Raw genomic sequence first — 23,823 nt, 5'->3', positions numbered from 1 at the left:
TTGGGAACGTTCTTCGCTCTGGTATTTTTTAGTGCATGGCACGCAAAAAATCCACTACCCGAAACGAATTCTAATCTCTCCGCAACGGCGTCACAACGGCGTCACATCCTCTCTCGGCGCCTCTCTTTCCAGGGCTTTTGTTTTTCTTTGTCTGTTGGGGATGTTTCGTATGTGCGTGTGCGTGTAATGTTACATTGCCTCGTAATTTTCAGCGTTCTTTTGTTTATTTGTATATTTAATACACACGTAGCTTTGCTCGACGCCCGTAGATGGCTTTGTAGGATATATAAGAACAAATAAAAAGTATATATAGACAAGTTTTCTCCGTGCATCTGTCACTTCAACGCGAACGAAACGTCGAAAGCACAGCGCATACGAAGCTTCCCCTCTCCTTCTTTTTTTTTGGTTTATTATACAGTATGACAATTCGGCACATACCACATAGTATTATACTAGAAGCAGAAGCAGGGAAATTTGGCACTTTGGGTCAGGCGTGTTTTTCCTCGCGTTACAAACTAGAGGAATGTATGAACGAATGAACGGTTCGAGTTCCGGACCATTGAAGAATTTTTCTTTAACTGCGAGGCTTTTCTTTCGAGGAACCAGTATTGGTTTCCTTTGCAGCAGTTGCTACGATTGGGTGGATGTTTAATTTTAGTTTTATTAATTACTTCTCTCCACCGTGCGGGTTTCCGCAGAACAATTGCTTCAAACTAGAGCAATGTGATCACGTCAGAAATAGTCCCGCATTGCGAGCGTTATTTATTGCCCGGATATCACTCAGTGACGTCCGTGTTAGCAAATGCGGACGTTTTGTTATGCTCTGGTAATTACGCAAGAAAATGAAACGTTACGAGGATATAGCGTGGAACACAATCTAACTTCAATGAACAGATTAAATGAGAATGTGCTACTCTCAACTAGTCCGCCCAAGTCTCGCGCGCGCGCGTGAGAGAGAGAGAGAGAGAGAGAGAGAGAGAGAGAGAGAATGTGTGTATACGCTTCTCACGATTATCACGCACATTGGACGTAGTATGAGGCTCTTAATTTCTGTGCCGTTATTGTGGCGTCCGAGACTGGAGTACTCTGCGCCACGCTGTCTGACCTCAAAGGCAATGACACATGCAGCTGTAGTCGTGTAGTGCCGACCGCTGGGCGTCTCCATCGGGAGACGGTGACGCGGCCGATGATGCTTTTGGAGGCCGCACGGTCACTACGGCCGACGCCGTCTGGCCGACCACGGCAACAAAACGCACGGTCGCTCGCTAGTGCGAAGAAGACGTAGCGTAGTCGTTATCGGTGTGAGCAAAGGGAACCCGAAGCTGCGCACGCGCGCGTCCTTCCGATGCGCGCAGCGGTCCTGCGCGGTCTTCCATACGCGGAAGCGCACCACGTGGAGCACGCCCCTGGCGGTCGGCTATCGAGCGCGCGGTGTTACGGCGCGCATGGCTGCGGCCGCGTCGCAAGTGGGCCACACTCGCGGCTCCTAAACGGCCGCTGGCACGAGATGACAAGCGCAAACACGCGCGCTGCGGCGTGCGCTTGAATGCTTGGGCGTCTCGCGCTGCGCGGGCAGACGCTGTGTCACCTAGAGCTCGGCCGTTGGGACCAGTGCTCTGGCGGCTCGTTAATGGGGATCGGTGTGTCGGAACGAAAAAGAAAATGAAATTTTTGACCCGAACGAAAGCGTAAACGAAACGCTATTTGTTGTTTCGTATCGAAGTGAAACCGAAATATTCTTATCGGTTTTCGGTTCAACGGGAAAGTCGGCAATCCGGAACAACAGACGTCGGGCAACGCCAGCATTAGCGCGTATTTCGGGCAGGGACAGTGCGAGCGATGGCCGGTCACTAACGCAAGTCTGCCGCTCGGTGCACTATGGCAGGTCGGCATCGTGGCAAAACTCGGAGCTTGCGCGCTGAAGAGCTTGTAGCTTCGTTTTCTACGGGTAGAACGCTTTCTTACAGAAGGTTTATCGTTCGTTTATGTTCGCTTTATCGGAACAGCTAGTGGTCTTGCATTAGGGCGCGTACATCCGATGCCGTGCTGTTTGCGAGGTCGTGCTCAGTGCCCTGACTCGAGGGACTGAGCGTGATCTCGGAATTCATAATTCACTTATTGAGAAATATAAATCATATGTTATTATCGTTACTTTGCTTCGAAAATTATTGCGTGCGAATCAAAACCGTTGTGAACCATTACGGATATATTTCTTTTCTTTCTTTTTCTCCCCCCGGCCCGGAGCAGACCGCAACGCAACTTTTTTCAGTGAAACGAAAATAAAACCAGAACGAAAAACATTTCGTTTCGCCACCCTGAATTGTCAATGGCAATGGGGCGGCATTAAAATCACCTTGGCTAAAACACGTCGGCGGCCTGGTTGGTTAGAATTCGTGGTTTGAATGTGTGAGCGCTCTATACTGAACGAGGACGTATAAAGAAACAGACACAGCGCGGCGTCTGTCAGGCCGTCCCTTGTGGCCGGCCTCGAAGAGGGCATTCGTGCGCATGAGCAAGGAGACGATCCCATAGGCTTTTTCACCTGTTAAAGGATGACGTCACACAGCTCGGGGACGACACGGAACTTGCAGGGGCGACTAGTAGCCGACTCCCTGGCCATTGCTGCGACATTTGAATATATATAGGTAGATCGACTTAGCCGTTGTTTTTATTTACAGTACACATGCGTGCGTAACATGTGAACCAAATACCCTACTCGAACTCTCCGCTATGATCGTGGGAAGTTTTGCTCCCGATTGATTGGTCACATTGCTGCAGCGACCGCAGGAGTGCTGTACGAGCCAGTTTTTACAGAAATAGAAGAGATCGCGCTGGGGCCATACGTTACGCTGCCATGCGCGAGGTATAGCGCGTTCGATTCCCAGCCGTGGCAGCCGCATTCCGAAGAGAGCGGAGTGCAAGAACACTCGCACGCCGTGCATTTGGCGCACGTTAAGAAATATGAACATCCGGCGGTCAAAATCAACCCCGATGCCACTACTGCGGCATGCCTCATAAGGACATCGTGATGTTGGCATGCTAATTAAATCTCAGAATTTAATTAGGAACCGTTGGTCTCGCTTGAATACCTTTCCGATTTTTGTCGAAATATTCCTTCGAGGAGGAGAGGATCGCTGAACCTGCAGATTTCAGTAGGTGACGTTACTAGCACTGACACTTTATTATTATTATTATTTTTCATATCCAAGCGTTGCCCAATATGTATTGGTTACCAATGTACGCTGCACTTAAAGAGAGGAACAGCTCTGCGAACACGATTGATGTCACGCATGCATTGCGATCTTGGTGTATAACGTAAATACCACTGTTCTATAGCGTCCCGCGGCGTTTTTAAACGTGATACATCCCACGATTGCAAGCTACATCGCCTGGTAGTAATTAATGTGTCCCCTCCAGTCGGGTAATGCGGGTAAGCCAGCCCACCCAGCCGGCCGGCATGTCGAGAGAATGCGAGAGTGTGTGCGTGCGTGCGAGACATGCGGACCTCGATGCTGACGGCGCGCCTTCTGTTTCTCTTGTCCGCAGACGAACGAGACGCGATCCAGAAGAAGACCTTCACCAAGTGGGTCAACAAGCATCTGATCAAGGTGAGTGGGCTATGCTCCGCAGCGGCAGCCGTAGCGGGCGCCCACTTGCTCGTGGCCGCTGCCCCCCCCCCCCCCCCCTCACTTTCGTTCCTGCATGCATTGAAGTCGGCCGTGGCCGACAGAGCGGCTCTCTTCGACTGCTACATATGCCTGCCTCTCTCTCTCTCTATCTTTCTCTCTCGCAAGCAGCACTGGACCTTCCTGGAGGTCAGTATTTCTCTACCGCCTCGCTGTGTACGCAGCGGGCGGTCTGTATATATCCATTGGCGGAATGCCCACACTTTCTTGCTTTTATTATTTCGCCGGGGACACGCGGCCCACTCGGTGTAGTACTACTCTCTCGGGATCGCCGCCGACGTGTTTCCTTCGCCTTTCTTTCTTTTTTCCTCATTGACGTCCTTTGTTGATGGTTTCATTTGTCGCAGCGCCGTGGGCACCGGAGGCGCGATGACGCCGGTGACGTCATGGTACGGCCGCCTTGCATCACGTCTAATGCGAAGAAAAAGGCGGGCGCCTTGTATCGCAGCTCCGTTTTTAGGTCGTCGCATACCGCGGGTGGCCCTTGTGTCATGATACTAAACATGATACTCCTATATGCTCCACGATACTGCTTTGACATGACAGTCCTAAACTCGCGTTACCCAACTGAGCTGCTGTACCAGCGCTGCAACGGCCATCCGGACAGTTGCAACTGCATCCGTTTTGCTTCACAATAGGTCTACCGTACGACCGGGTTTGTTTCTGTGCTGTAGTATGTTAAACCATGTTCGTTTGACCGTATTGGTGGGAAAGCATCGTCACTGAGGCTGTTGATCAAAACGCACAATTGGATTTTGATCGAGTGTACGATACATCGCACAGGTAGTTTGTACCCTTTTCGAGTTTCACGAATGGATGCCACTGAATTAAGAGTCCCGGCCTCTCCACCTTCCAAGGGCCATTTGGGCCTACATCTGATCTGGTGCGAGTTAGAGACCGAGATCTGTTCATGCCGTATGCGCAGTGCCACAAATGTCGGAAGAAAACGACCTTTTCACTCGCCCTAGCGTACATCCTTAAAAGGACACTGGCGAAGAACAGCGAGCTTAGGTTTATCAATGAATTTCGCCTGTGCAATACCAAAGCGTCAATCTTACCCCGAGAAGCGGCTTGTCTATTATTATTATTATTATTATTATTATTATTATTATTATTATTATTATTATTATTATTATTATTATTATTATTTGCTTTGAAAGCGCACATACGCGTGAGACGAAAGCGCGGAGCAGGCTGCCGCCGGGAGGGGTACCACGCGCCTGCGCCTTTTCTTGAGGAGGAATGAGGAGGAGACTGAAATGGAAGAAGGAAAGAAAGAGCGAGACGAGAAAAACAGAATAAAGCAGAACGCATGTCACGCAAACTGTAGTGTAGGGCCGTTCACTGCAGCTGACGCTGTGCTAAGAATCGAAAGAAACGATGTCTGAGGTTTTGTCATTTGAAAGCAAACACTTCCTTCTATGATGTAAGGAGGACGCGACGAGCTTGATCGCGTCGAGACGCACAAAACACTGGGGTAACAACATTCGTCGAATGTCGTGCACCGCAGGCCGAGGGTCGCTGCGCAACGAGCGCAGGACATGTCCAGCGGTGTGTGGTAAGCGACGCACGAACGACAGCCCGGCGTCGGGTGCCGCTTTCTCGCGCCAGGCAGCCGTGGTGACGTCGTCGATTCTTAATGCGTTTGTTCTGATGTGGTCATTCGCTTATCCGGCAAAGACGGAATGCGCCAAATTCTAAAGAGATCCAAAGGCTTAACCTTGCAAGTTTCTAGAGCTTGCTCACCAAAACGGCCCACATACAAAATATATACCCTGAAATCCGTAAAGTCTCATTTACACGCACTGGCGTTGTGGTTACAGCGTGAAAAATCTGATAAGCTTGGTGCTCGCTTTCTTTCCGTATTAATGGCCCTTGTGCGCTAAGGTTCTGAAAGAACGTTTTACCGGTCTCTTTCTATTGCGATAGCAATTATATGGACACCCCAGGCGCATTTCTGCCATTGCCGTGCGGTGAAAGCGTGTGGGCCGCGATGTGGCGGAAGCGAGCGCCACCTGGAAGTGTTTCAAGGAAGCGGGCGTGCCGTTTCGTGGACTCCGAGACATTTGCGCGTCGGCGTGCGCAAATGACGGACGCCGTCTCCGTTCTATGCATTGTAGAAACGTTGGAAAAGGGATTTGTTTGAGTTTTCGCGTAACAGAATTATGTTTTGTCGTATATTCAAATTACAATCCGATAGCTATCATGTCTGTAGGTTGTGTGTGAGTCGTAGTTTACGATTTTTCTACGTATTTTAGCTTGAGAAATTCAGTTCAGTCATTTCTTTGCGTCACATAGAAGGCCTGGGTGCATTAAGGGTATGTTATTATTTGTTTTAAAGGTATTTGAGGCTGGTCAAGCTGCTACGAGTAGCTTTTTTCCCCACTTTACCCCCGCAAGGCTGTATTTAGTTTTTGTGAAAATAAAACATACATACATACATACATACATACATACATACATACATACATACATACATACATACGTACATACGTACGTACGTACGTACGTACGTACGTACGTACGTACGTACATACATACATACATACATACATACATACATACATACATACATACATACATACATACATACATACATACATACATACATACATACATATGTGGTTCGGAAATATTTTCTGCCGAAACGGCGGCCTACGCCGGACGCGGGGCGCCGACATCCGATTTTCTGCGACACTGGCTCCTCAAGAGGAACTGTTAGCTCGGGTGCTCCTATCTAAATACATGTAAAAGGAGAATTAGTTTTTCTCGGCAACCACTGCACCAAGTTTGACGAGGTTTGTTGCATTCAAAAGAAAAAAAAACATAAAATGTAGTGACTGGTAGTTTCGAATTTTGAATTTGTCCTGAATTTTTTTTATTAAAAATTGGCAAAAATCGAATATTTTCAAAAGACGAAACTATCAAGTTTATAACTCTATAACTCAGCAGTGAAAAATGATAATACAAGTCTGTGAATTGCATCTAGTAGTTCATCTAAAGCGGACAAAATTGATATGTTACACATGAATATAGAAAGCTTTAGTAGTATGGAAATACAGCTTTTGCACAACCATTGTAACCAATGTAACAAGTTCACGTAAGATGTAAAATGACATATATAATTTGTCCGCTTTGAATGGTCGAATGGATGCCATTTACAGAACCGCGGTATCTGTTCTGTAAGCAGAGCTATGAATTTCTAAAATTCGTGCTTCTATTTCTTTTTATATGGTTGAATACATGAAAATCTTTTTAACAAAATTCAAGCCCTAAATCGAAATTCCGCTTCCAACAGTCACTAGAAATTAAGATTCTTTCTCAAATACAATGAATTTCATTAAAATAGGTCGAGGGGTTATCTCAGAAAAACGTTCTGAACGTTTTGTATTTGAATAGGTCGCGTCGGAGTCGGGCTCGAGCTAAAGCTTCCTCTTAACGCTGTCACGTTAAAAAGGGGGGAGGGGGCGGAGGGCACGGCGCGGGGCTCCAAAGCAGGTAATTGTGAGGTATCCCAGGAGGTCGAAATGGGCGCTGTTTTTCCTTTTCTTTCTTTCTCTCTGTATACGTAATTAACCATGCAAGCAAAGATTCTGCAGGTTCCGTTTTTTCCCCCGGTAATGTTACTCCTTAGGGGCTCGTTCCTTTTTTTTTTGTATACTATAGAAGGAACTAGTAGCTTGATTGATGTAGATTTTACGGTTGCGAGATAGCTTAGTTGCAAGAAAGTATTGGCGGTGTATCGATGGCGTAGTGCATTATTGCGGTGTGATAGCACTCTTGCGGTGACGTTTTGGTTGGAGGCCGCTGCATCCCAGCAGTTCGCAGCCTCGAATGCGACTGAATCCCTCCCATTTTAAGGACACCGATGACAAGAATGGAACGGCTGTGGTAATTTTGTCTGCCAGCGCTGGTTGCGTGCATAATAGCGACTCGCGTTATGGCTGATTAACAGCTGTCTTTATTCGTGGTTACAACTTTGGCCCGCTGCCCGCGCTCGGCGAGCCGTAGCGAGACAGACGAGGCTTCTTGAGCGTACGCGATTGCGTCGAGCTGCGCTAGTGCTTTTCGTGCCTGTGGGTGCTTTGATTGTAAGCGGGAGGCGGAGGAAAGGCGGCCTCATTTGCATGGCGCGATGGCAATTATGCGTACAATTGTCTCGCGGAAGCACGCCACTTTGCGCCGGAGCCGCTTCGTGGATGCAGGACGGCAGACTGTGCGCGCTAGTAGAAGCGCTCATCTGCACTACACAGCCTTGTCTCTCTCACCTGTCATCATTTTTATCTGGAATGAGGGGCGGAAGAAGGAGTACGGAAAGGCTGCGTTAAGCAAATGCCGAAACGGCGCAATTGAATTGCATGACGTCGCACGAAGGTTCCGGCACTGAGATCTCGGCGCGAAATACAAGGATACGTGCAGTTCATAAGGGACGCGTTCTTTAAAAAAAAATTAAATTATGGGGTTTTACGTGACAAACCACTTTTTGAATATGAGACACGCCGTAGTGGAGGACTCCGGGAATTTCGACCTCCTGGGGTTCTTTAACGTGCACCTAAATCTAAGTACACGGGTGTTTTCGCATTTCGCCCCCATCGATATGCGGCCGCCGCGGCCGGGAACGCGTTCTTCAAGGCAGTGTCACTGTCATGCACAGTATGTTCGTATGCCTCCGATTTTATTTGTTCTTTCTCTATGTGGGTAAACCAGTATTTTAATCTAAGCACGATATCTTGTCGAGTCATTTGTTTGCGCTTTCTTGGCTTCCTTTGCCATGACTCATTCACAAGAAAGAAAGCTGGAGGGCCGTCAGCTGCTATCAACAATGAATCGTCAAGTACCGGTACTTTTGTGAACTACAGCAACACCATGCAGTTAAGAGTTTTCGGATACTCCAGATTACGTCACGCGCGCACAGCAAAATGTGATCGATACAGTGCCAAAAAATCTAAATAAAAGCGAGGGCGCGTTAACAATCAATGCCGCATCGATCGTCTGGTGACGGGGCCATGAAAAGGGCCAGTCGTGTTGCACTTCTAAATTTATGCCTGTTTTAATTGTAATTTGTACCTCTATACCTACGCAATGCCCTAGGTGTTGTGATTTTATCGCTTGCAGCGTCTCTCGCAAGCGTGGGGTGTACGGTCGGGGCAAACGTGCTCTGGACGCGCGAGTGGCGACCGGATTGCTTCGCTGCGCTATCTGCCGGCATCAGCCACGCTGTCAGCCGGATTCGGATTACCTCTGAAAGTCGCATCTATGGCCCGCTCTCTTCGCGGGAACACATCACGTTTGCCACTGAATACTTCTGTTAAGGCGTACAGTTAGCAACTGCAGCAAGTTCCTGTGGCGACCTCGCGGCCTGCACGCAGCCTTCTAACTCGGTTTCTACGGTTGCTCTCGCTCTTAATTATTAAGTAAGCCTTAAGCTTCACAGGGATCGCTCTTGGTTTCGGTAGAGACGCGGCGGTGCTACCATAAAGGCGGTGCGCTGGTAAAACGCGCGTTTATTCCCCACATGTGAAGAAGACCGGCAACGAAGCCGGGAGAAGGAGCAGTAACATTTATATTTTTGACGCGAAAGCGCCAAACGGCCCGTTGAGCGGAACAGCCGGCGCCTGTCAGCCGCGAAACGGCCTCTCAATCCTCGCTGGCTGCGACGCCACGTCACGACCGCGCCTCGGCGGATCGTGACGAATCGTTTAAGGTGCGTTTATAGTATGACGTCAGTTTTTGACGCGCGGGCGAGCGCTTCTTGCGACCAGTGACGCTCCGCCGTTTGTGCTGCGCCAGCCGAAAGGCCGTCCCCGCCTCGTCGGACTATTGGCGGCGAGGAGTTACGGAGTCGCCCTCTATCGGAAGCGCCTCGCTGGCGTAGTATGAGGGATCACGTGGCGCGCTCCTCATAGGTTTTGCTATCAGCGCTCACTGAAAACACCACGCGCGAGCTTTCCCGGACATTTCTGTAAGTACTTTCGAAACGAGAGAAGTTTCTTACTGTGTAAATAATAATCTTGGGCAAACTGAAAGCACACAATCGTTTACAGTCGCTATCTCTTTACCGAATACGTACAGTGAACGCCACTGCGCGCGGTCGCCGCGATGGAGTCAGCCGAACCGGCTTCTTGCGTGAAAAGTAGGTAAACGCTGAGAGCAAACTATGTGAAACATGTTCTTATAGTGTTTGTATAACTAAATGGAGCGTAATAGAATGAAGCCTCAATGCAGCGATCACGCTGATTCGCAGCGACCGACTGCGCGTCTGCATGCTTGTCCGCGCACTGTATCGCTTTCTCCGCGCGCGCGTTTTCGCACCGTGCCATGAGCCTTAGGCCGCAGAATATGAGCATTTGACAGTATACAAGCAAGCATTGTTGCGTGGGCGCTATCAGAGCTGTTCAAAAATAATTTCATTGTAGAGACTTCGACGCCTACGGGGACTGTGATGTGCCGTCGCGACGATTCAATCTTTTTTTTCTTCAAAATTCTTTGACCTTTCGATACTATTTCTCGAGTTGCGTCGCACTGTATGTTTATCGGCGTTCTCAGCGTGCAATTTCCCGCTGCTCCTTTTTTGTAATCCAGTGCATTAATACATAACACAAACATGACCATATGCCATGCTTTCTTTAAATGTGCTTCTTACCTCTGCCTTTCCACTCCACTGAACTTGCCAGTATCTATAGTATCGACAAGTTCATAGACCAAACCGTCATGACATTAGTCGGGCAGCGGACTCGGGCGTGCGTCTCAGTGCGCGTTTTCAGAACATCGCAGACCGGGCTCCGTAGCAGAAATCTTCCTCGCGTCGATCTGTGCTTGCTGCATACCCGAGTTTTAGCCGATGACTGTTTGCCGGTTTTATGTTTCGCGAGCCAAGCTTCACACAGCTTCTTGTCCTGCGGCTACGTGTGAATAAGGCTGACACCGGCCTCCATTACGTGCGTCCGGCCCTGCCGCACCGAGCAGTAGCCTACCATGTCGCGCGCCTTCAAAGGCAGCCACTACATATTGCACTGCTTTCAAGCGTTGTAAAGGAGACACTCGAAGCGGGAAAATTTCACCACTAAATAAAAACCGCAGCGTACGAGGGAATTTAAACTCGTTTTCAGCTCGCTTCGGCGCGCCCGAAGCAGCCGACGCGGCCGCTATGTCCACGTGATCCCTCCTAGCACGTCACGCCGACGGTGGCGCCAGCTTTTCCAGTGGTGGAGCTCGAGGCCAATATGTGCGCCGACTGCTGCAGCGTTGTCTCGTGAGGGGAGAGAGCATGTCGGAAGCGGGCGCTCGGTCCGTAGGTTTGTTCGATTCAGAAAAAGGTGCACGACACCACAAACGAAAGGGTGCAGGGGGTGCCAGTTGTGGCGTGCCGGGCTGCACCCGCTCGCTGCAAGGTTCAATATAGTGCTCTGCACCGCGGCGGCACCTTGCCTTGCACCCCGTTCAATCGAGCACTGGAGTGCAGGGTGCACCGCTGCACCTAGGGGAATCGAAGGTCTAGATGCAGTAAACTGACTGTTTCCGTTGCGGATCAACGCATACCGCCGCAAGTACACTGTGAACAGGTGCAGAAGGTGCAGAGAAACTTGGCTGAACAAACGCACACACACACTGGCTGCAGTGCGCGCCTGCCGGCCTTGGTGACCGATGCTGCTTCCTCGGTGTCTCGTTCACGCAGGACGTCGGTGGCATGCGGCGTCCTTGATTTCCCAGCAGTGTCGTACAGATAATTCGGGACTGCAGCCAACATGCTAACGTAGTAACTATACGAAAAAAAAAAGAACCCGCACCAGTTTATTCATGAAATTTTCGAGGGCCGCGAGATTCGAAACCGGCAGCAGAGGGAGACCCTGCTGCTCAGCTCAGACCAGCGAGACCAGGCCGTCCAGCTAGCCGAGGCAGCCGCTGCGACCCAGGGGCTCTCGGCTGTCGCTGCGTCCGTCCCCGTGATTGCTGGCATCAGTAAAGGTTGACTCTCTCGATAACGCATACCCTGCAGCAAAACTAGAAAATATTACTCGCAGCGCGAAACTCGGAAGAACCGTTCAGCGGCGGCGTTCAATTGCACGTTAATGCTTTCGCATTCACAACTCATGAGAAGTGCTTAGGTGCCATAGGATATTTGACTTGGAGGAATAATAAGGAAAATGGAAATGAAAAGTGCACGAAGGTGCATTACGTTAAGCTACGGCAATCCTACCGTCCGCTATCGTGGTTGTTATGTGTGGTAGCTAAGCCTAGGGAGAGTGCTGGTCAGCCAGTTCCATGCACTCTCGCACAGCCGTACGCGTTTTAAGAGGGTCGCCGGGTTTAGCGGATTGCTCCTGATCATCTGTGCGCAATGCGGCCGTTAGGTTGGGCAGTCTATGATGGCGGAATTCAGAGGTCGAGTTTAGGGTTAATTGCCTGCCACAGAGCTTATCAGGTAAGATCCGAGTATTACGCAGTGGTGTCCTCTGGGTGGCTGCGGGCTGGCTTCCGACGCCGCTTCTTAGTGTTCAAATAGGATGGGTCGCGCAGCTGCAGTTTTCACCTCATAGCTCAGGGCCACTGAGGCAGAGTGTTCGGCACCAAATGAAAGCCGATGATACTGACTGCTTGGAACTTGTAGGCGGGAGCCTTTATTTGCGCGAGTTCGTAGTGCTCAGTTGACGTGCCGGTAGTGTTGCGTGTGCTGTGTGTATAACGGCCTGTCGTTTCTGTCGTTTGTCCGCCACGTTGTGCCCGGAGCGCAGACGTACGCGTGCCTGCACGTGTGCAGTCCGTGCAGCGCGTGCCACTCGCCCGCCGTGAGTCTCTCCCTTTTGACCCTGCATCTTCCCGCATGCCCTCTGCCCTCCCCCAGAACCCGTACCAGTATTTTGAATGCGTAACGCTTTTCTCTCTCTTTCTCTGCTGCCTACTGGAAGCAGCGAAAGGTAAGTGCGCTTCGCCGTTCTCTTCTGGAGCCCGTGTGTGAAGCCTGCGAGCGAGTCGTGGCGCCGAGGCGCAGTCGCGAGTTGTGCCGAAAAGGTGCCTTCGAGATCAAATACGAAACGAAACGGTCGCGTGAACTCATATTATACTGTATCTCACTAGTTTCTTGCAACACTGTGGAATCTGCATGACATTTCAGCCGCTAGGAAGACCGAACGCCCCTCAAAATGTGTTCATCCGCGCCGTGCCGTCTGCTCGGCGTCCGCTTGCGTTCATGTTGATACGTGCTACACGGTTGGCGGATTGACGCAACAAATGTCTTGGATTTATAATCGTAATCTGCGTTTACGTGCATGCTACAGCGGGATGTCGCTTCGTCCATACGCTTCGGCCTCCTGAGCCAGTAATATTCGTTCCCGCCACGTCGTCTGCTCGGCGTCTATTTGGCGTTTGCTCGTTACCGTCATCACGTACCATGCTTGAGCGGGGTAGTAAACAATGAGGCAGTGAACAATTGTGCCTTTATAGCGTTCCGCATCGCCATCGCATTACCAGTGCTAATGATGTGGCGCCATCTGCTGATTGGAAGTGAAACCGCTTTTACTGTTCGGCACCGACTATGTGTAGTCCTCGCTGCGTCACAACATACAACTGATCTCAATAATTACGACAAAACATACCTAATACGTCGCATTCAGCGGGCGAAGACGTTAAGCGATGACGGATTTACCATTGCTGTCTTGCTGTCAGGGCGTAGAGCCACTAACAGGCGCGAATTGGTATGTAAGCGGGTGGTCTGGGTTGTATAGGTGCATCCATGTTCCTACGTAAACGCGGTTAGGGTACAGTATACTTTCTAGTTCACTGTAGTTAGGGTGTCTATGCGTTTACCGGCGCTAAACACCACTGTAATTCGTGGTATACGACGAGCATGCGCAAAAGGCCGAACATGCACGTATCGGTGTAGCGTATCGTGTACCAAGCAAAAATACAAATATCTAATCCCGCCAATAATAAACGCAGTTAAGCCCGGAATTATATTACGCTGCCAAAGTTATCGTCTGTGTACACCTCGTATACCTTCGGCAGTGCTGTAAGTTACTTGTGAGATAGAGTTGTAGTTGTTTGACGTTGCCGCCCGTCTTATTGCTGAAGCACTGCTTGTCCGCAGTCTCAAATCATGAGCGCTTACTTCTGTTCTTGAGAAGTGCAAGAAAGTTCAGAAGCGACACTCGGGCAACATACTTTAGCTTACGAGTTTGTACCGATAAACAACTTACTTGAGCAGTACGTTTCAACCTAATTATAACGGCACACCAGTGTCAGCGAAATTGCATTTGAGGATGGCCCAGTGTTTTTTTGTTCTTTATTTTTGCTTAGGTTACGTTGGTTCTGCCGAGAACAATAAACTTTATTTTCATACCTCTCGACTTAGTGCGGGAGCCCAGTTTCTTTTTTTTTTTTTTACAGTTGTAGTCACGGACACTGCGTACGGTTTCGATCACTGCTGCGCCATAATATACACTACTACTACTACTACTACAACCACCTCTACTACATGGGTGACAATTGAGATGAGGAGGCTTTCCGAGTTTTTCTTGTGGCGCCTATTCTTCTAGTTAATGATGAGCCGATGCTCGCGGCATTTGTAATTATTAGAAAGGAAGTGCTTCTGCCCTCATTAAAGGAGTCTGAATATGACTCTCGAGAAACTTACGTTTTCTTTTCTTTTTTTTTTATCTCCTTTTCGCTATTCGCGTACAGGCCAACAAGCGCGTGGATGATTTGTTCGTGGACCTCCAGGATGGCCACAGTCTGCTCTCGCTGCTGGAGGTCCTCTCTGGTGAGACGCTGGTGAGTGTCACTCCTCGCCCGACGAAGGATTTGTTCGTTGCTCAGTCGACGCGGCCGCCGGCGCAGTAGTTGGGCGCTCGAGCGTGCTGCGTAATTAACCTTGTCGCCACGAGATTGTCCGTGACTGCTCCGTGTTGAGCTTCTTAATTTGCCTCGGAAGGCGCCCTTTGCTTAGGCGCAGGACGTGTGCCGTTGAAGCGCAAGACCGTTGAACTTGAGTGTTTTGGGGAGCACTGAAGTGTGGGCGACGGCATCGTTTCATTGGTAATAGCGAAAAGAAAGCGCTGTTCCGCGCTGGACGTTCGTCACCCAGTGCGGCGAATCGGTTCGGCGCCACTCCCGTTATTGTACGCCAAATTAAGTATAACCGGCTGCGCCGCCCGATAACCGCGGCCATCCCGTCGGCCGACCTTGCGCGGTGTGCGCCCCCGTCCTCGATTCGTGGGGGTGCGCGTTGCGAGCGATTGGCGCCGAAGGGGTCGAGTGGGGTTCGACATCTCTGCGCGAATTGACGGATATCTTCTTTTTCCGCGCGTGCGTGAAGTACTGAACTGTAGTGCTCAGAGAGTGTTAAGGTGCGAGTTCTCGTCCGGGCAGGCGTTAATTCCGTTGCAGTTCGACACGAAGTGGGTGGGAGGCGTCTGCCACGAAACGCCTTTTCTCTCATTTAAAGTGTTGCCTCAGTTGCTCCCTCGTGTCGATGTGTGTTAAACACGGTGCGAGAGTATTTTCTCTCTTTCTTTCTTTTTACTTTACGCCTCGATCTTTCACTTTTTTTTAACGAACGTCTACTTCGCGGCGGTGGCGATACCCGCACCATCCCGAGGCTACGATTGCCGGCTGTTCGATTGCGTCCACTTGGTTGCCCGAATGACCCGAGTCTCGTCGAGTCGCCTGTCGGATGCTTCGTGACGTTTAACGGGAGCGCTCGATGCGTGCGCAGGCGACTGCAAGAACGTTTTCGAACTAGAGAATTCGCGCGAGCACATTTATCATTTTATCTCGCAAGCACGAGGTCGCGGGATAAAATTCCAGCCACGGCGGCCGCATTTCGATGGGGGCGAAATGCAGAAAAAAAAAAAAAAACGCTCGTGTTACTTAGATTTAGGTGTACATTGGAGAATCTCAGGTGGGCGAAATTAATCCGCAAGCCCCTACTACAGCGTGCCTCGTGATCAGATCGTGCTTTTGGCACGTAAAACGCGGTAATTAGTATCTTTTAAAGTTGTTTTTTTTCTGTCTCGTCTTCAGCGCGCGCTCGTGCAGGCTGGAATTTAGTCGAGGTGTTGCGGGAAAGCATCGCGTGGCACCTCCCAATTCCGCGACGATGCCGCGTTCGAGTACACTTGCCTCGCGGATACGTGCCACGTCATCGAGCAAGCGCGTCGTCAGCGATGGCTTAGCTGCGGCACGTTTCGGTTAGCTGCCAGGCCAACCGTTCACTAATTATGCCCGTGCGTGCCCCCCCTGCCGGCTCGTGGCCCTGCAGCCGTGCGTTCCCGAATGGAGTCGGCCAAGTCGGAAGCTGTAGCGAGCGGTCTCGCCGTCTGCATCCGGCCGCCCGTCGCTCGCTATGTACGGTGCGATGTCTCTTGCAATGGGGAGCAGGTATGCAGTCGGAATCGGAGTTTCCCTCCCGGTCCCGTGTAGGTGGAAATTTAAGCGAGCAGGGATATTTGTCATCGCTACCCGACCGGTATACGGGGCACAGTCGAGCAACGTTACAGCTCTCGTTTCGGGAGTAATCGTGGGTTTCACTGCGATTACCACGTGTTCCTGATCACGGTGGTTTTGTGACTGCACGCTTCTGACGTGTGCCCCACTGTTGTCTCGCAGCTGAACACTAAACCTCCCCCCCCCCTCCCCCTGTTGACAAATAACTAGTGGGCGTGTTCTCTGTTATACAAGTAATGCAGTGTGCACTGTACGCTTACGAAGACCCTTCGCTTTCACTGTATATCCGTTGCTCTTTCCCTATAGGATTTGCAGCCTCTTTAGAACGGCAGTAACCGTTGATGATCAACAACTAAGCGCTTGTTCCCATACTGGGTGTCCCGCGTAACTTGAGCAAAACTTTTAAAATGTGCGAATGCCACTTAGCTGCACAGAACCAAGATAATGTCGTTTTCCGTCGCTTGGAGATACTCAGATTAACCTTTGCATTCCGCATAATTGCGTAATTAGTGTAAAGTAATTAATGAACTTCTCAAATATCACAATTAGATGAAAAGTGTCCATGAGGAAATTGTAGAGCAACACGAAAAGCTCCCCATACAGCTTTCTGTTGCTCAATACGTGCTATATAAAAGTGTTTTTCTGAGCGTGGGAGAAGCCCGCGTATACACGAAAGATTGCCACCCGATGAGCCGCTCGAGGCACTTTGCGTGTGTTCGCGGGCTTCTCCCACGCTCAGAAAAACACTTTTATGTAGCACGTATTAAGCAACAGAAAGCTGTATGAGGAGCTTTTCATGTTGCTCTACAATTTCCTCGTGGACACTTTTCATCTAATTGTGATATTTGAGAAGTTCATTAATTACTTCACACTAATTACGCAATTATGCGGAATGCAAAGGTTCATCTGAGTATCTCCAAGCGACGGAAAACGACATTATCTTGGTTCTGTGCAGCTGAGTGGCATTCGCACATTTTAATAGTTTGGCTCAAGTTACTTACAGAGACATTACGAACCATTATAAGACGGAGAGGCGCCGTTACCCCGATCCTCACAAATCGCTTAGCAGAGAACAGCAAGCGATCTACAGGCAAATACAGGCAGGATCCTTCCCGCACCCTTACCTTCAAAACAAGATGTACCCGGAAAGGTACGAGAAGGATTGTACCTTCTGCAAAACTCATTTAGGCACGCTCCAACACGTCATTGGAGTATGCAATTTCATCAAGGCGATCCCCCCACCTCTTAACTGCCCCACTACCCTACCCCATGCCTCATCCACCCTTACCGAGCGATGGGAGACCTTGCTAACCAGCACTGCCCTGGAAGACCAGCTCGTCCTGATCTCCAGGGGCCAGGCGGCTAGGGAAGCATATGGGTCCCGTGAAGAGGGAACCACTTCCATCGACGGCGTCTAAGAAGATGTCGAGCTCGGCTCAATAAAGTTGTTTCTCTCTCTCTCTCTCTCTCAAGTTACGCCGGACACCCTGCGTACTTATGGTGTCGATGTGGTATGTGTCTTCGCGAGCCGGTGCTCGCGCGATCATTTTCCTTTCTTCATTTTTGCGCGCCCGTTTTTTCATCCCAGCGAGACTCCCGAACAGGCCGCAATGTTTTACTGCTACACGTTCTCACTCCTGTTTGGCTCTCGCCATTTCTCGTTGCAGCCCCGCGAGAAGGGCCGCATGCGGTTCCACATGCTGCAGAACGTGCAGACGGCGCTCAACTTCCTTCGCTACCGCAAGGTCAAGCTGGTCAACATCCGCGCCGAGGACATCGTCGACGGGAACCCCAAGCTCACGCTGGGGCTCATCTGGACCATCATCCTGCACTTCCAGGTCAGCCACGCGTTCCCGCCTCCTCGCGCGGCTGGGCGCCCTCTGCGCGCGTTTCGGCGAATGCCGCCGTCGAAGGGGCGCTGCCGTGCTGCAGCTGCACGCGTGCCTTTCGCGTGGTGCCGTCACGCGCAGCGTAGGCCCGGCCGCGTGAACTTCTTTTCTAATCCACGAAACTCTCGAAAGAGTTTGGTTTTTATCCCACAGATCCCGTTCGTATTTAGACTTCCGTTAACGAGACCGAGGCGAGATTGAAAGCGTAAATTGCGTCGGAGGCCCATTCGGCGTACGCAGCACCGTTTGCGCCAAGGCCGCGCACGTTTGTCTCCCCTTGGCGGCGGGAGGTCCAGCGCGAGCGAGGCGCCCGCTTCGACTAATCTTCGAAATGACTGCGACGCAGCGTTTAAGCAATTACGTCTCGCAGCGCGGAACTCGCCCGTGGGGCACTTTGGGCCGATTGCGCCGCGACAGTACGCCCGTGCGAGGGGGCAACGAGGCCCACTGTATACGGTGCGCGCATGCATGCCGTTTGTGCACGTCGTGCCTCGTGTGACCGTTCGCGTCTGGACCGACGTTGGCAGAGGAAGGTGCTTTACAGCTGCTGTGCGCGATCGGCTCGTTGAGACGCCCCTTTCCGCCCTGCTCCATTGCAGGTATTCTTTTCCGTCGACCACATTCGTTCGTTATCAACGGTGGCAGTGAGTGGCCCTTGCTCGCGTTAACGGAGGCACGGTCTCGTGCGACCCAGTGGCGAACGACACAAAAAAATAATGAAAACGTGCAAGTATTCCTTGCGTGATACGGGCCCCTGAAGACTGTTCCAATGCTATCTATACCTACCGCTGTGGCGTTCGATCGTCCGCTGAGCGCGAGTTGGAGCACCGCGGAGCTCAGAAACCCTCCCGTGCTTAGATTCATGTGCGCCGCCTTGGGTAAACGCGGACGGTCAAAATTAACCCGGCACTCCCCGTTGCGGTGCCCAGCAAAGCAGACCATCGTTCGCCGAACGCCTGGCGAATGCAAGATGCCGTCTAATGGCTCGGATTAATTGCGGTTGCGTATGCGTAGCCGTCACGAGTGGGAACTCCTGTTGTATGAATTCGCAGTGGTCGACATGCTGCCTCTGCGCGACCAGAAATCGATCCCGTGACTTCGCACATGGCAGCGGGGCCTCGCAGCCGTGGGCCATTCCGTGGTCGGGCTTTGTTTTGAAGAACTGGACCCGCGCGCCTGGAATGAACCTTTTCACATGACCTAGTGCCGTAGCGGACTGCACGCCGTGCTGCGAACAACATAAATGTGCTCGGCATCGACGCGAAGCGCAAATAAACCTGTCCACGTGTTTTTTACTATCTTCACGTCCAGTTGCGCAGTTCTAATTGCAACGAATGTTCCTGAAAGTGGTTACAGAATACAGCCCGTATAAATTATAATTACGCCTTCGCGTAGGAGTAGGTAAATATAGGGTTAAAACGTTCAAGGTTGCTTTTTGGTGGGCAGATTTCCAGCGGCGAAAAATGAATATTTAATTCACATCTCGCATAAGGGTACTTTGAGCCCTTTGCTTGCTTTGACGCACTGATTGCGACGACGCTCAGCCGTTCGCCCAGAGATGCTGTCTGGGCCTGCGTCTGTCACCGAAGACTCATATTCTCTGTTTCGTGAAGCCGTTGTAATGGAATTAATGCATAGTTAGAAACTTCTTACAAAGAAAGAAAAGGCGAAACGTTTAACTGACTTTTCCCAATTTCCCCGGCTCTGCTTCAGATCCGATTATTCATCGTTGGTTATCCGAGCATTCAACGTTTTTGGTTGAATCGACTATACAAGCACGCATACACAGGCACATTACGCAGGCGTACAACCTGCATTCGTAAAGCGTCTACTATGGGCAAACCAGCGGCAGTTTTGCGGTCCAAGGCCTAAAGAAGAATAGTAAAATACCGAAGCTACTCTGGCCGTCTACTAGTCGGCCGCAGCCCTAGCCTTCCAGTGTTAGGCGACCTTTACTGTATCTGATAAATTGATAATTGGTTATAGTTTCACGGAGGTGTCGCCGTAACAATGCCTTTTGGTAGTGTAGCATGCCTCGGCGCGTTTATATATAGTTTTGGTGGAGGTAAGTATTGTTCTTCGGTGATCTACGCCCGCGTCAACTCTGATGAAGCCTCCGAAAGGTGCACCGCAGTTTATTTGCGGCCCAAAATTTGGTATGACAGCAGCAGACGCGTGAAGTGTGGACCGCGCCCATAGCGGACGGCCAAAAGTCGAACAGGTGTTCGCACCGGCCGGCGTGTGGGTGTCCCAGAAGTCAGTTGACTGTCGTTAACTACGGTTGCCCAGCAGCCTTCCGTTGCACGTGACCAGCTAGCAATAAATCGAAAAGGAACGCGCCCCACGCATTGTTTCTTTGTTCTCGCGAAAGTGCAAGTGGCAAATAGTCCTCAACTTTATTGTAGGGAGTAATGAACGAAGTCCATGAGGGAGTCAGGTTCCATAGCCACTGGCCGTCGACTCACCGTCATCGCGCGGCTAGCAGTTTAGGCTCCACATTCTCCATTAGATAAACATGCGCGCTTCGTGTCCGTTATCGCCCGAGTCTGGCCGGCGCTCAGATAAAGAGAAGGGAGGGGACCAAATATCAGAAGAAAATATCACAAAACGCGAGCGGTGTCCAGATGCTGGCGAGAGGGAGCAGCAGCGGCAGTCCGGCCCGGCTTGGTGCTCTGCAACTTGTTTGGCGCGCGCGCTTACACATGATCGTGTGGGGCCAGCCGCCGCCGGCTGCCCAAGTCGGGCAGTCGTAGCTGCCGCGGCGACCGGGCGTGGGCTGGCGCCACTGTCGCGCCATAAAAGGCGTTCCTCTGTGGACGGTGCGAGCGAGCGTGGGCTTCGCGCCGAGGTCGGTTGGCTGGGCCGACGTCGAGGACGTCTAGATGGACGACAGAGCGTCGTCTGAGGGTGTCCGTGACGTGGCTCCCCCTGGCGGAACTTCTCAGCGGTGGCGGATTTGCGTGGGGTTGCGCGTAGTGCGAGAGAGAGAGAGAGGCGCCGGCTGCGCCGATTGTACGCAGACGAAGGTGTGGTAGGTGAGCGAGGGAGAGAGCGAGGCGGGTCGTCGCGGCGGCAAACCTGTTTGAGGGTGCCCCCTCCCCTCCCCACACGCACCGTAGCTGCTGCGTCTGCCCGGCCGAAGTGTGCCTGCAGAAGTTATATCGTGCCGGCGCTGGGCGTCGGACGCTCGCTCTGTCAGTTGTGCGCGATGTACTCGTTCGTGCGCGGCGCGCGGCTCTACGTGAAGGGTAGCCGCGACCCGCGGGACCCCGACGACGTGCCGGACCCCGGCGACGACCACCAGCAGCTGTCGGCCACGAGCGGCGGCAACCGCACGCAGATGGCGTCTGCCTCGCAGGAGTCGCGCGAAGTGTTCCGCTCGTCGCACGTGCGCTCTGGCCTCAAGACAGTGCACACGTCGCGCGTGGTACGCAAGACGACCACCATGACGCGCGGCGAGCAGAGCCAGCTGGCCATCGAGCAGGAGGCGACCACGCAGACGCCGCGCCTGCTCGAGAGCTCGGCCACGCAGACGCGCAGCGAGAAGCGCCGCGGCCACAAGGTGCGTAAGCCACAGGTTGTGCCGGCGCCGGTGCGTGACCGGCCCCGGCAGCGCGCCATGGCTTCTTCCGGCGGGTTTGCTGCGCTGCGCCCGCGAGGCCGCGTCGAATCGGGGGCCCCTGTTGCACTGCCGGCGCGTTCCTCCGACACCCGGCGCGGCTAGCGCTACTCGGCGATGCGTCCGGATTCCGAAACGGGACGAACGAACGCCGGTCGGGGAGAGGCTGTCATTGAACCGTGCTCCGGAGCCTACCTGCCCATCCCACCGCGCCGGCCTGAGGCCTACTTTATGGGGCTGCCTTCCCTCCGCTTTCAGAATGACGACCGCTTCTTTCGGGTTCTCCGTGGAGGCGAGGCCGGCGATATCGCTGCTGCTGACGCTGCGTACTAAAAACGCGTAGCAGGCGACGGGCGATTCATTTTCGCCTTAGGCGATCGCCGTTACTTATGCGAAACCAGCAAAGCTCAGCTCAAGCTTCCTTTCACGCCCTCCCCCCCCCCCCCCCCATCTTTCTGCCTCACAAACGTGTTTCAATTTGTTTACAAAAACGTTGCAATCGCTACGCTGAATCGGCATAACAGGCGACAGTCACGTTGCGGAAAGCTGCGTTGCCTCCCGGATGATCATCCTTGCTCGTTTCGAGTAAGGTCCGAAGCTTTATCTCTCCGCGATGCGTGTAAAGTAGTTTCTAGTTGTTGACACCATCTTTCGCCGGCGGTAGCGTCGGTTTCGGGCGCAGGTGCCGAGTAGCACTCGCCTCTTGTTTGTGTGTGTTACTTCAGGTCGTGCGTGAAAAGAACGGTTGCGAAACAACCCTGGTATACACTATGCATTGAAACCGGTCGTCCGCCAAATTAATTAAACGGCCGCCGTTCGTTCCGCATAGCGTTCTCTTCGCCAAGAGCGACGATACGCGTCGTCCGGTTCCTTTTCACGGTGAGGAAACCCGGCGCCTCGCGCGAGACTCCTCCTGCGCGGCGGGTTTCGCCGCTCGACAACTTCGCGACAGCATAATGCTCGCTCTCTGTCAAACTGTCGAGTGTGTTCCGACTCGGGCGCGCGCGCCACTTGCACGGAGCTGTCGCCCGAGAGAGGCGTGGCTTGGGCCGGAGCTCGGCTTCGCATTGTTTGGGCCGTAATTTCGCATCCGCGCGGCAGGTGGTAAAGACTCCGGCTGCTCAACGCCCGCGACCTGCGGGCTCCTCTTGACGCGATCTGGGCTGAGCGTGGCCTTTGCCCGACGCGCGCCGTTTGAATCGCGCTTGAGGCGCCGCTCAACGCGAGCTCGTGGGTTCGGTGGCCGACGGAGCTTGCTACACTACAAAAACTTTTTCCTGCTTACTTCTGGGTGCTCGTTAGAGAACCCGGAGTGGCCGAAACTAATTCGGAGCACTTCACAACCGCGTCTTCCACAGCCCTAGTGCTGGTTTTGGGACGTTGAAACCCCATCAGTTGGAAGCGAGTCGCAGCTATTGCGTTTTTTAATCCGGAAATTAGCGCGGAGTTTTCTGCCGTCGGATTCGTAGGCGTGGCCTCGATTAAGCGTTCTGCCTCGTACTTTGCGCCGGGCTGATCCGCGATGCATCGGTATTGCTCCGGCGGGTCGCTTTTTCTCTCTTCGGGGTCGACAGTCAGATCGCCGATAGTTCGATGTCAGCCCGGTCGAAACGTTGGCGCTCGCTTCAGCTTGCGGCTCGCGTTTTCCCCCCACGGCAGCGAGTCGCGGCAGCTGTCGCGGGGGGGGGGGGGGGGGGGGAGAGAGCAGCGGATTGAGGCCGCGTCCGCTCGGGCCCACGCTGCGGGGAGTGCAGCGGGGGCGGCGGCTCTGTGTGCCGAGTGGATTGCGCAACAGCGGACGGGTTTTTCGTAGTTGGAAGATGCAAGCATGCTGACAGCCATCGAGCGCAAGGGTTGGCAAGCACACGGGGGTGGCGGGCAACCGTTTGCGAGTGCCATTGACAGGGCGCGATCCACCAGTTCACTGGAACGCTGATAACGTCCCGTTTTCGATCAGCCTTTCTTTCAAAGTGAAAGTTGACGACAGACTGCGACCGTCGATGCTGACGAGGCTCGCGTCAGGTTTGCTTAGGCGAGGGCGACGGCAGGCAAACACGCGCGAACACTGTTGACAGAGACGTTGGCTTCGCATGTCGCGCCACCGGGAGTGTTTCGCTATTGGCAAAATGCCAGACACGGCCCCCCCCCCCCCCCGTACCGCGATTTCCTTTCCGTTCAATTTCTCATT

The 23,823-nt window shown here is 52.3% G+C and overlaps 1 protein-coding gene across 13 annotated transcripts in view; it reads left to right on the top strand.

Annotated features, from left to right (window-relative positions):
- Positions 1-23,823, top strand: part of shot (dystonin-like protein short stop) — a 315,979-nt gene that overhangs the window by 106,449 nt on the left and 185,707 nt on the right. For 9 of the 13 annotated variants that reach the window (XM_065424847.2, XM_065424855.2, XM_065424852.2 and 6 more), the window contains exons 2-5: positions 3,547-3,608; positions 3,798-3,815; positions 14,364-14,453; positions 17,795-17,965. In XM_065424847.2, the coding sequence (XP_065280919.1) occupies positions 3,547-3,608; positions 3,798-3,815; positions 14,364-14,453; positions 17,795-17,965 (341 nt within the window). Of the gene's footprint in view, positions 1-3,546; positions 3,609-3,797; positions 3,816-14,363; positions 14,454-17,794; positions 17,966-20,718; positions 21,579-23,823 lie in introns of those variants that run through there. The other 4 variants (XM_065424849.2, XM_065424858.2, XM_065424853.2 and 1 more) reach the window with 2 other exon arrangements.

Source organism: Dermacentor albipictus, chromosome 6, assembly GCF_038994185.2.
Source record: "Dermacentor albipictus isolate Rhodes 1998 colony chromosome 6, USDA_Dalb.pri_finalv2, whole genome shotgun sequence".
Classification (NCBI taxonomy): domain Eukaryota; kingdom Metazoa; phylum Arthropoda; class Arachnida; order Ixodida; family Ixodidae; genus Dermacentor; species Dermacentor albipictus.
Note: the sequence above shows the minus strand (reverse complement) of the source record. Positions and strands in the feature narration are given on the sequence as shown.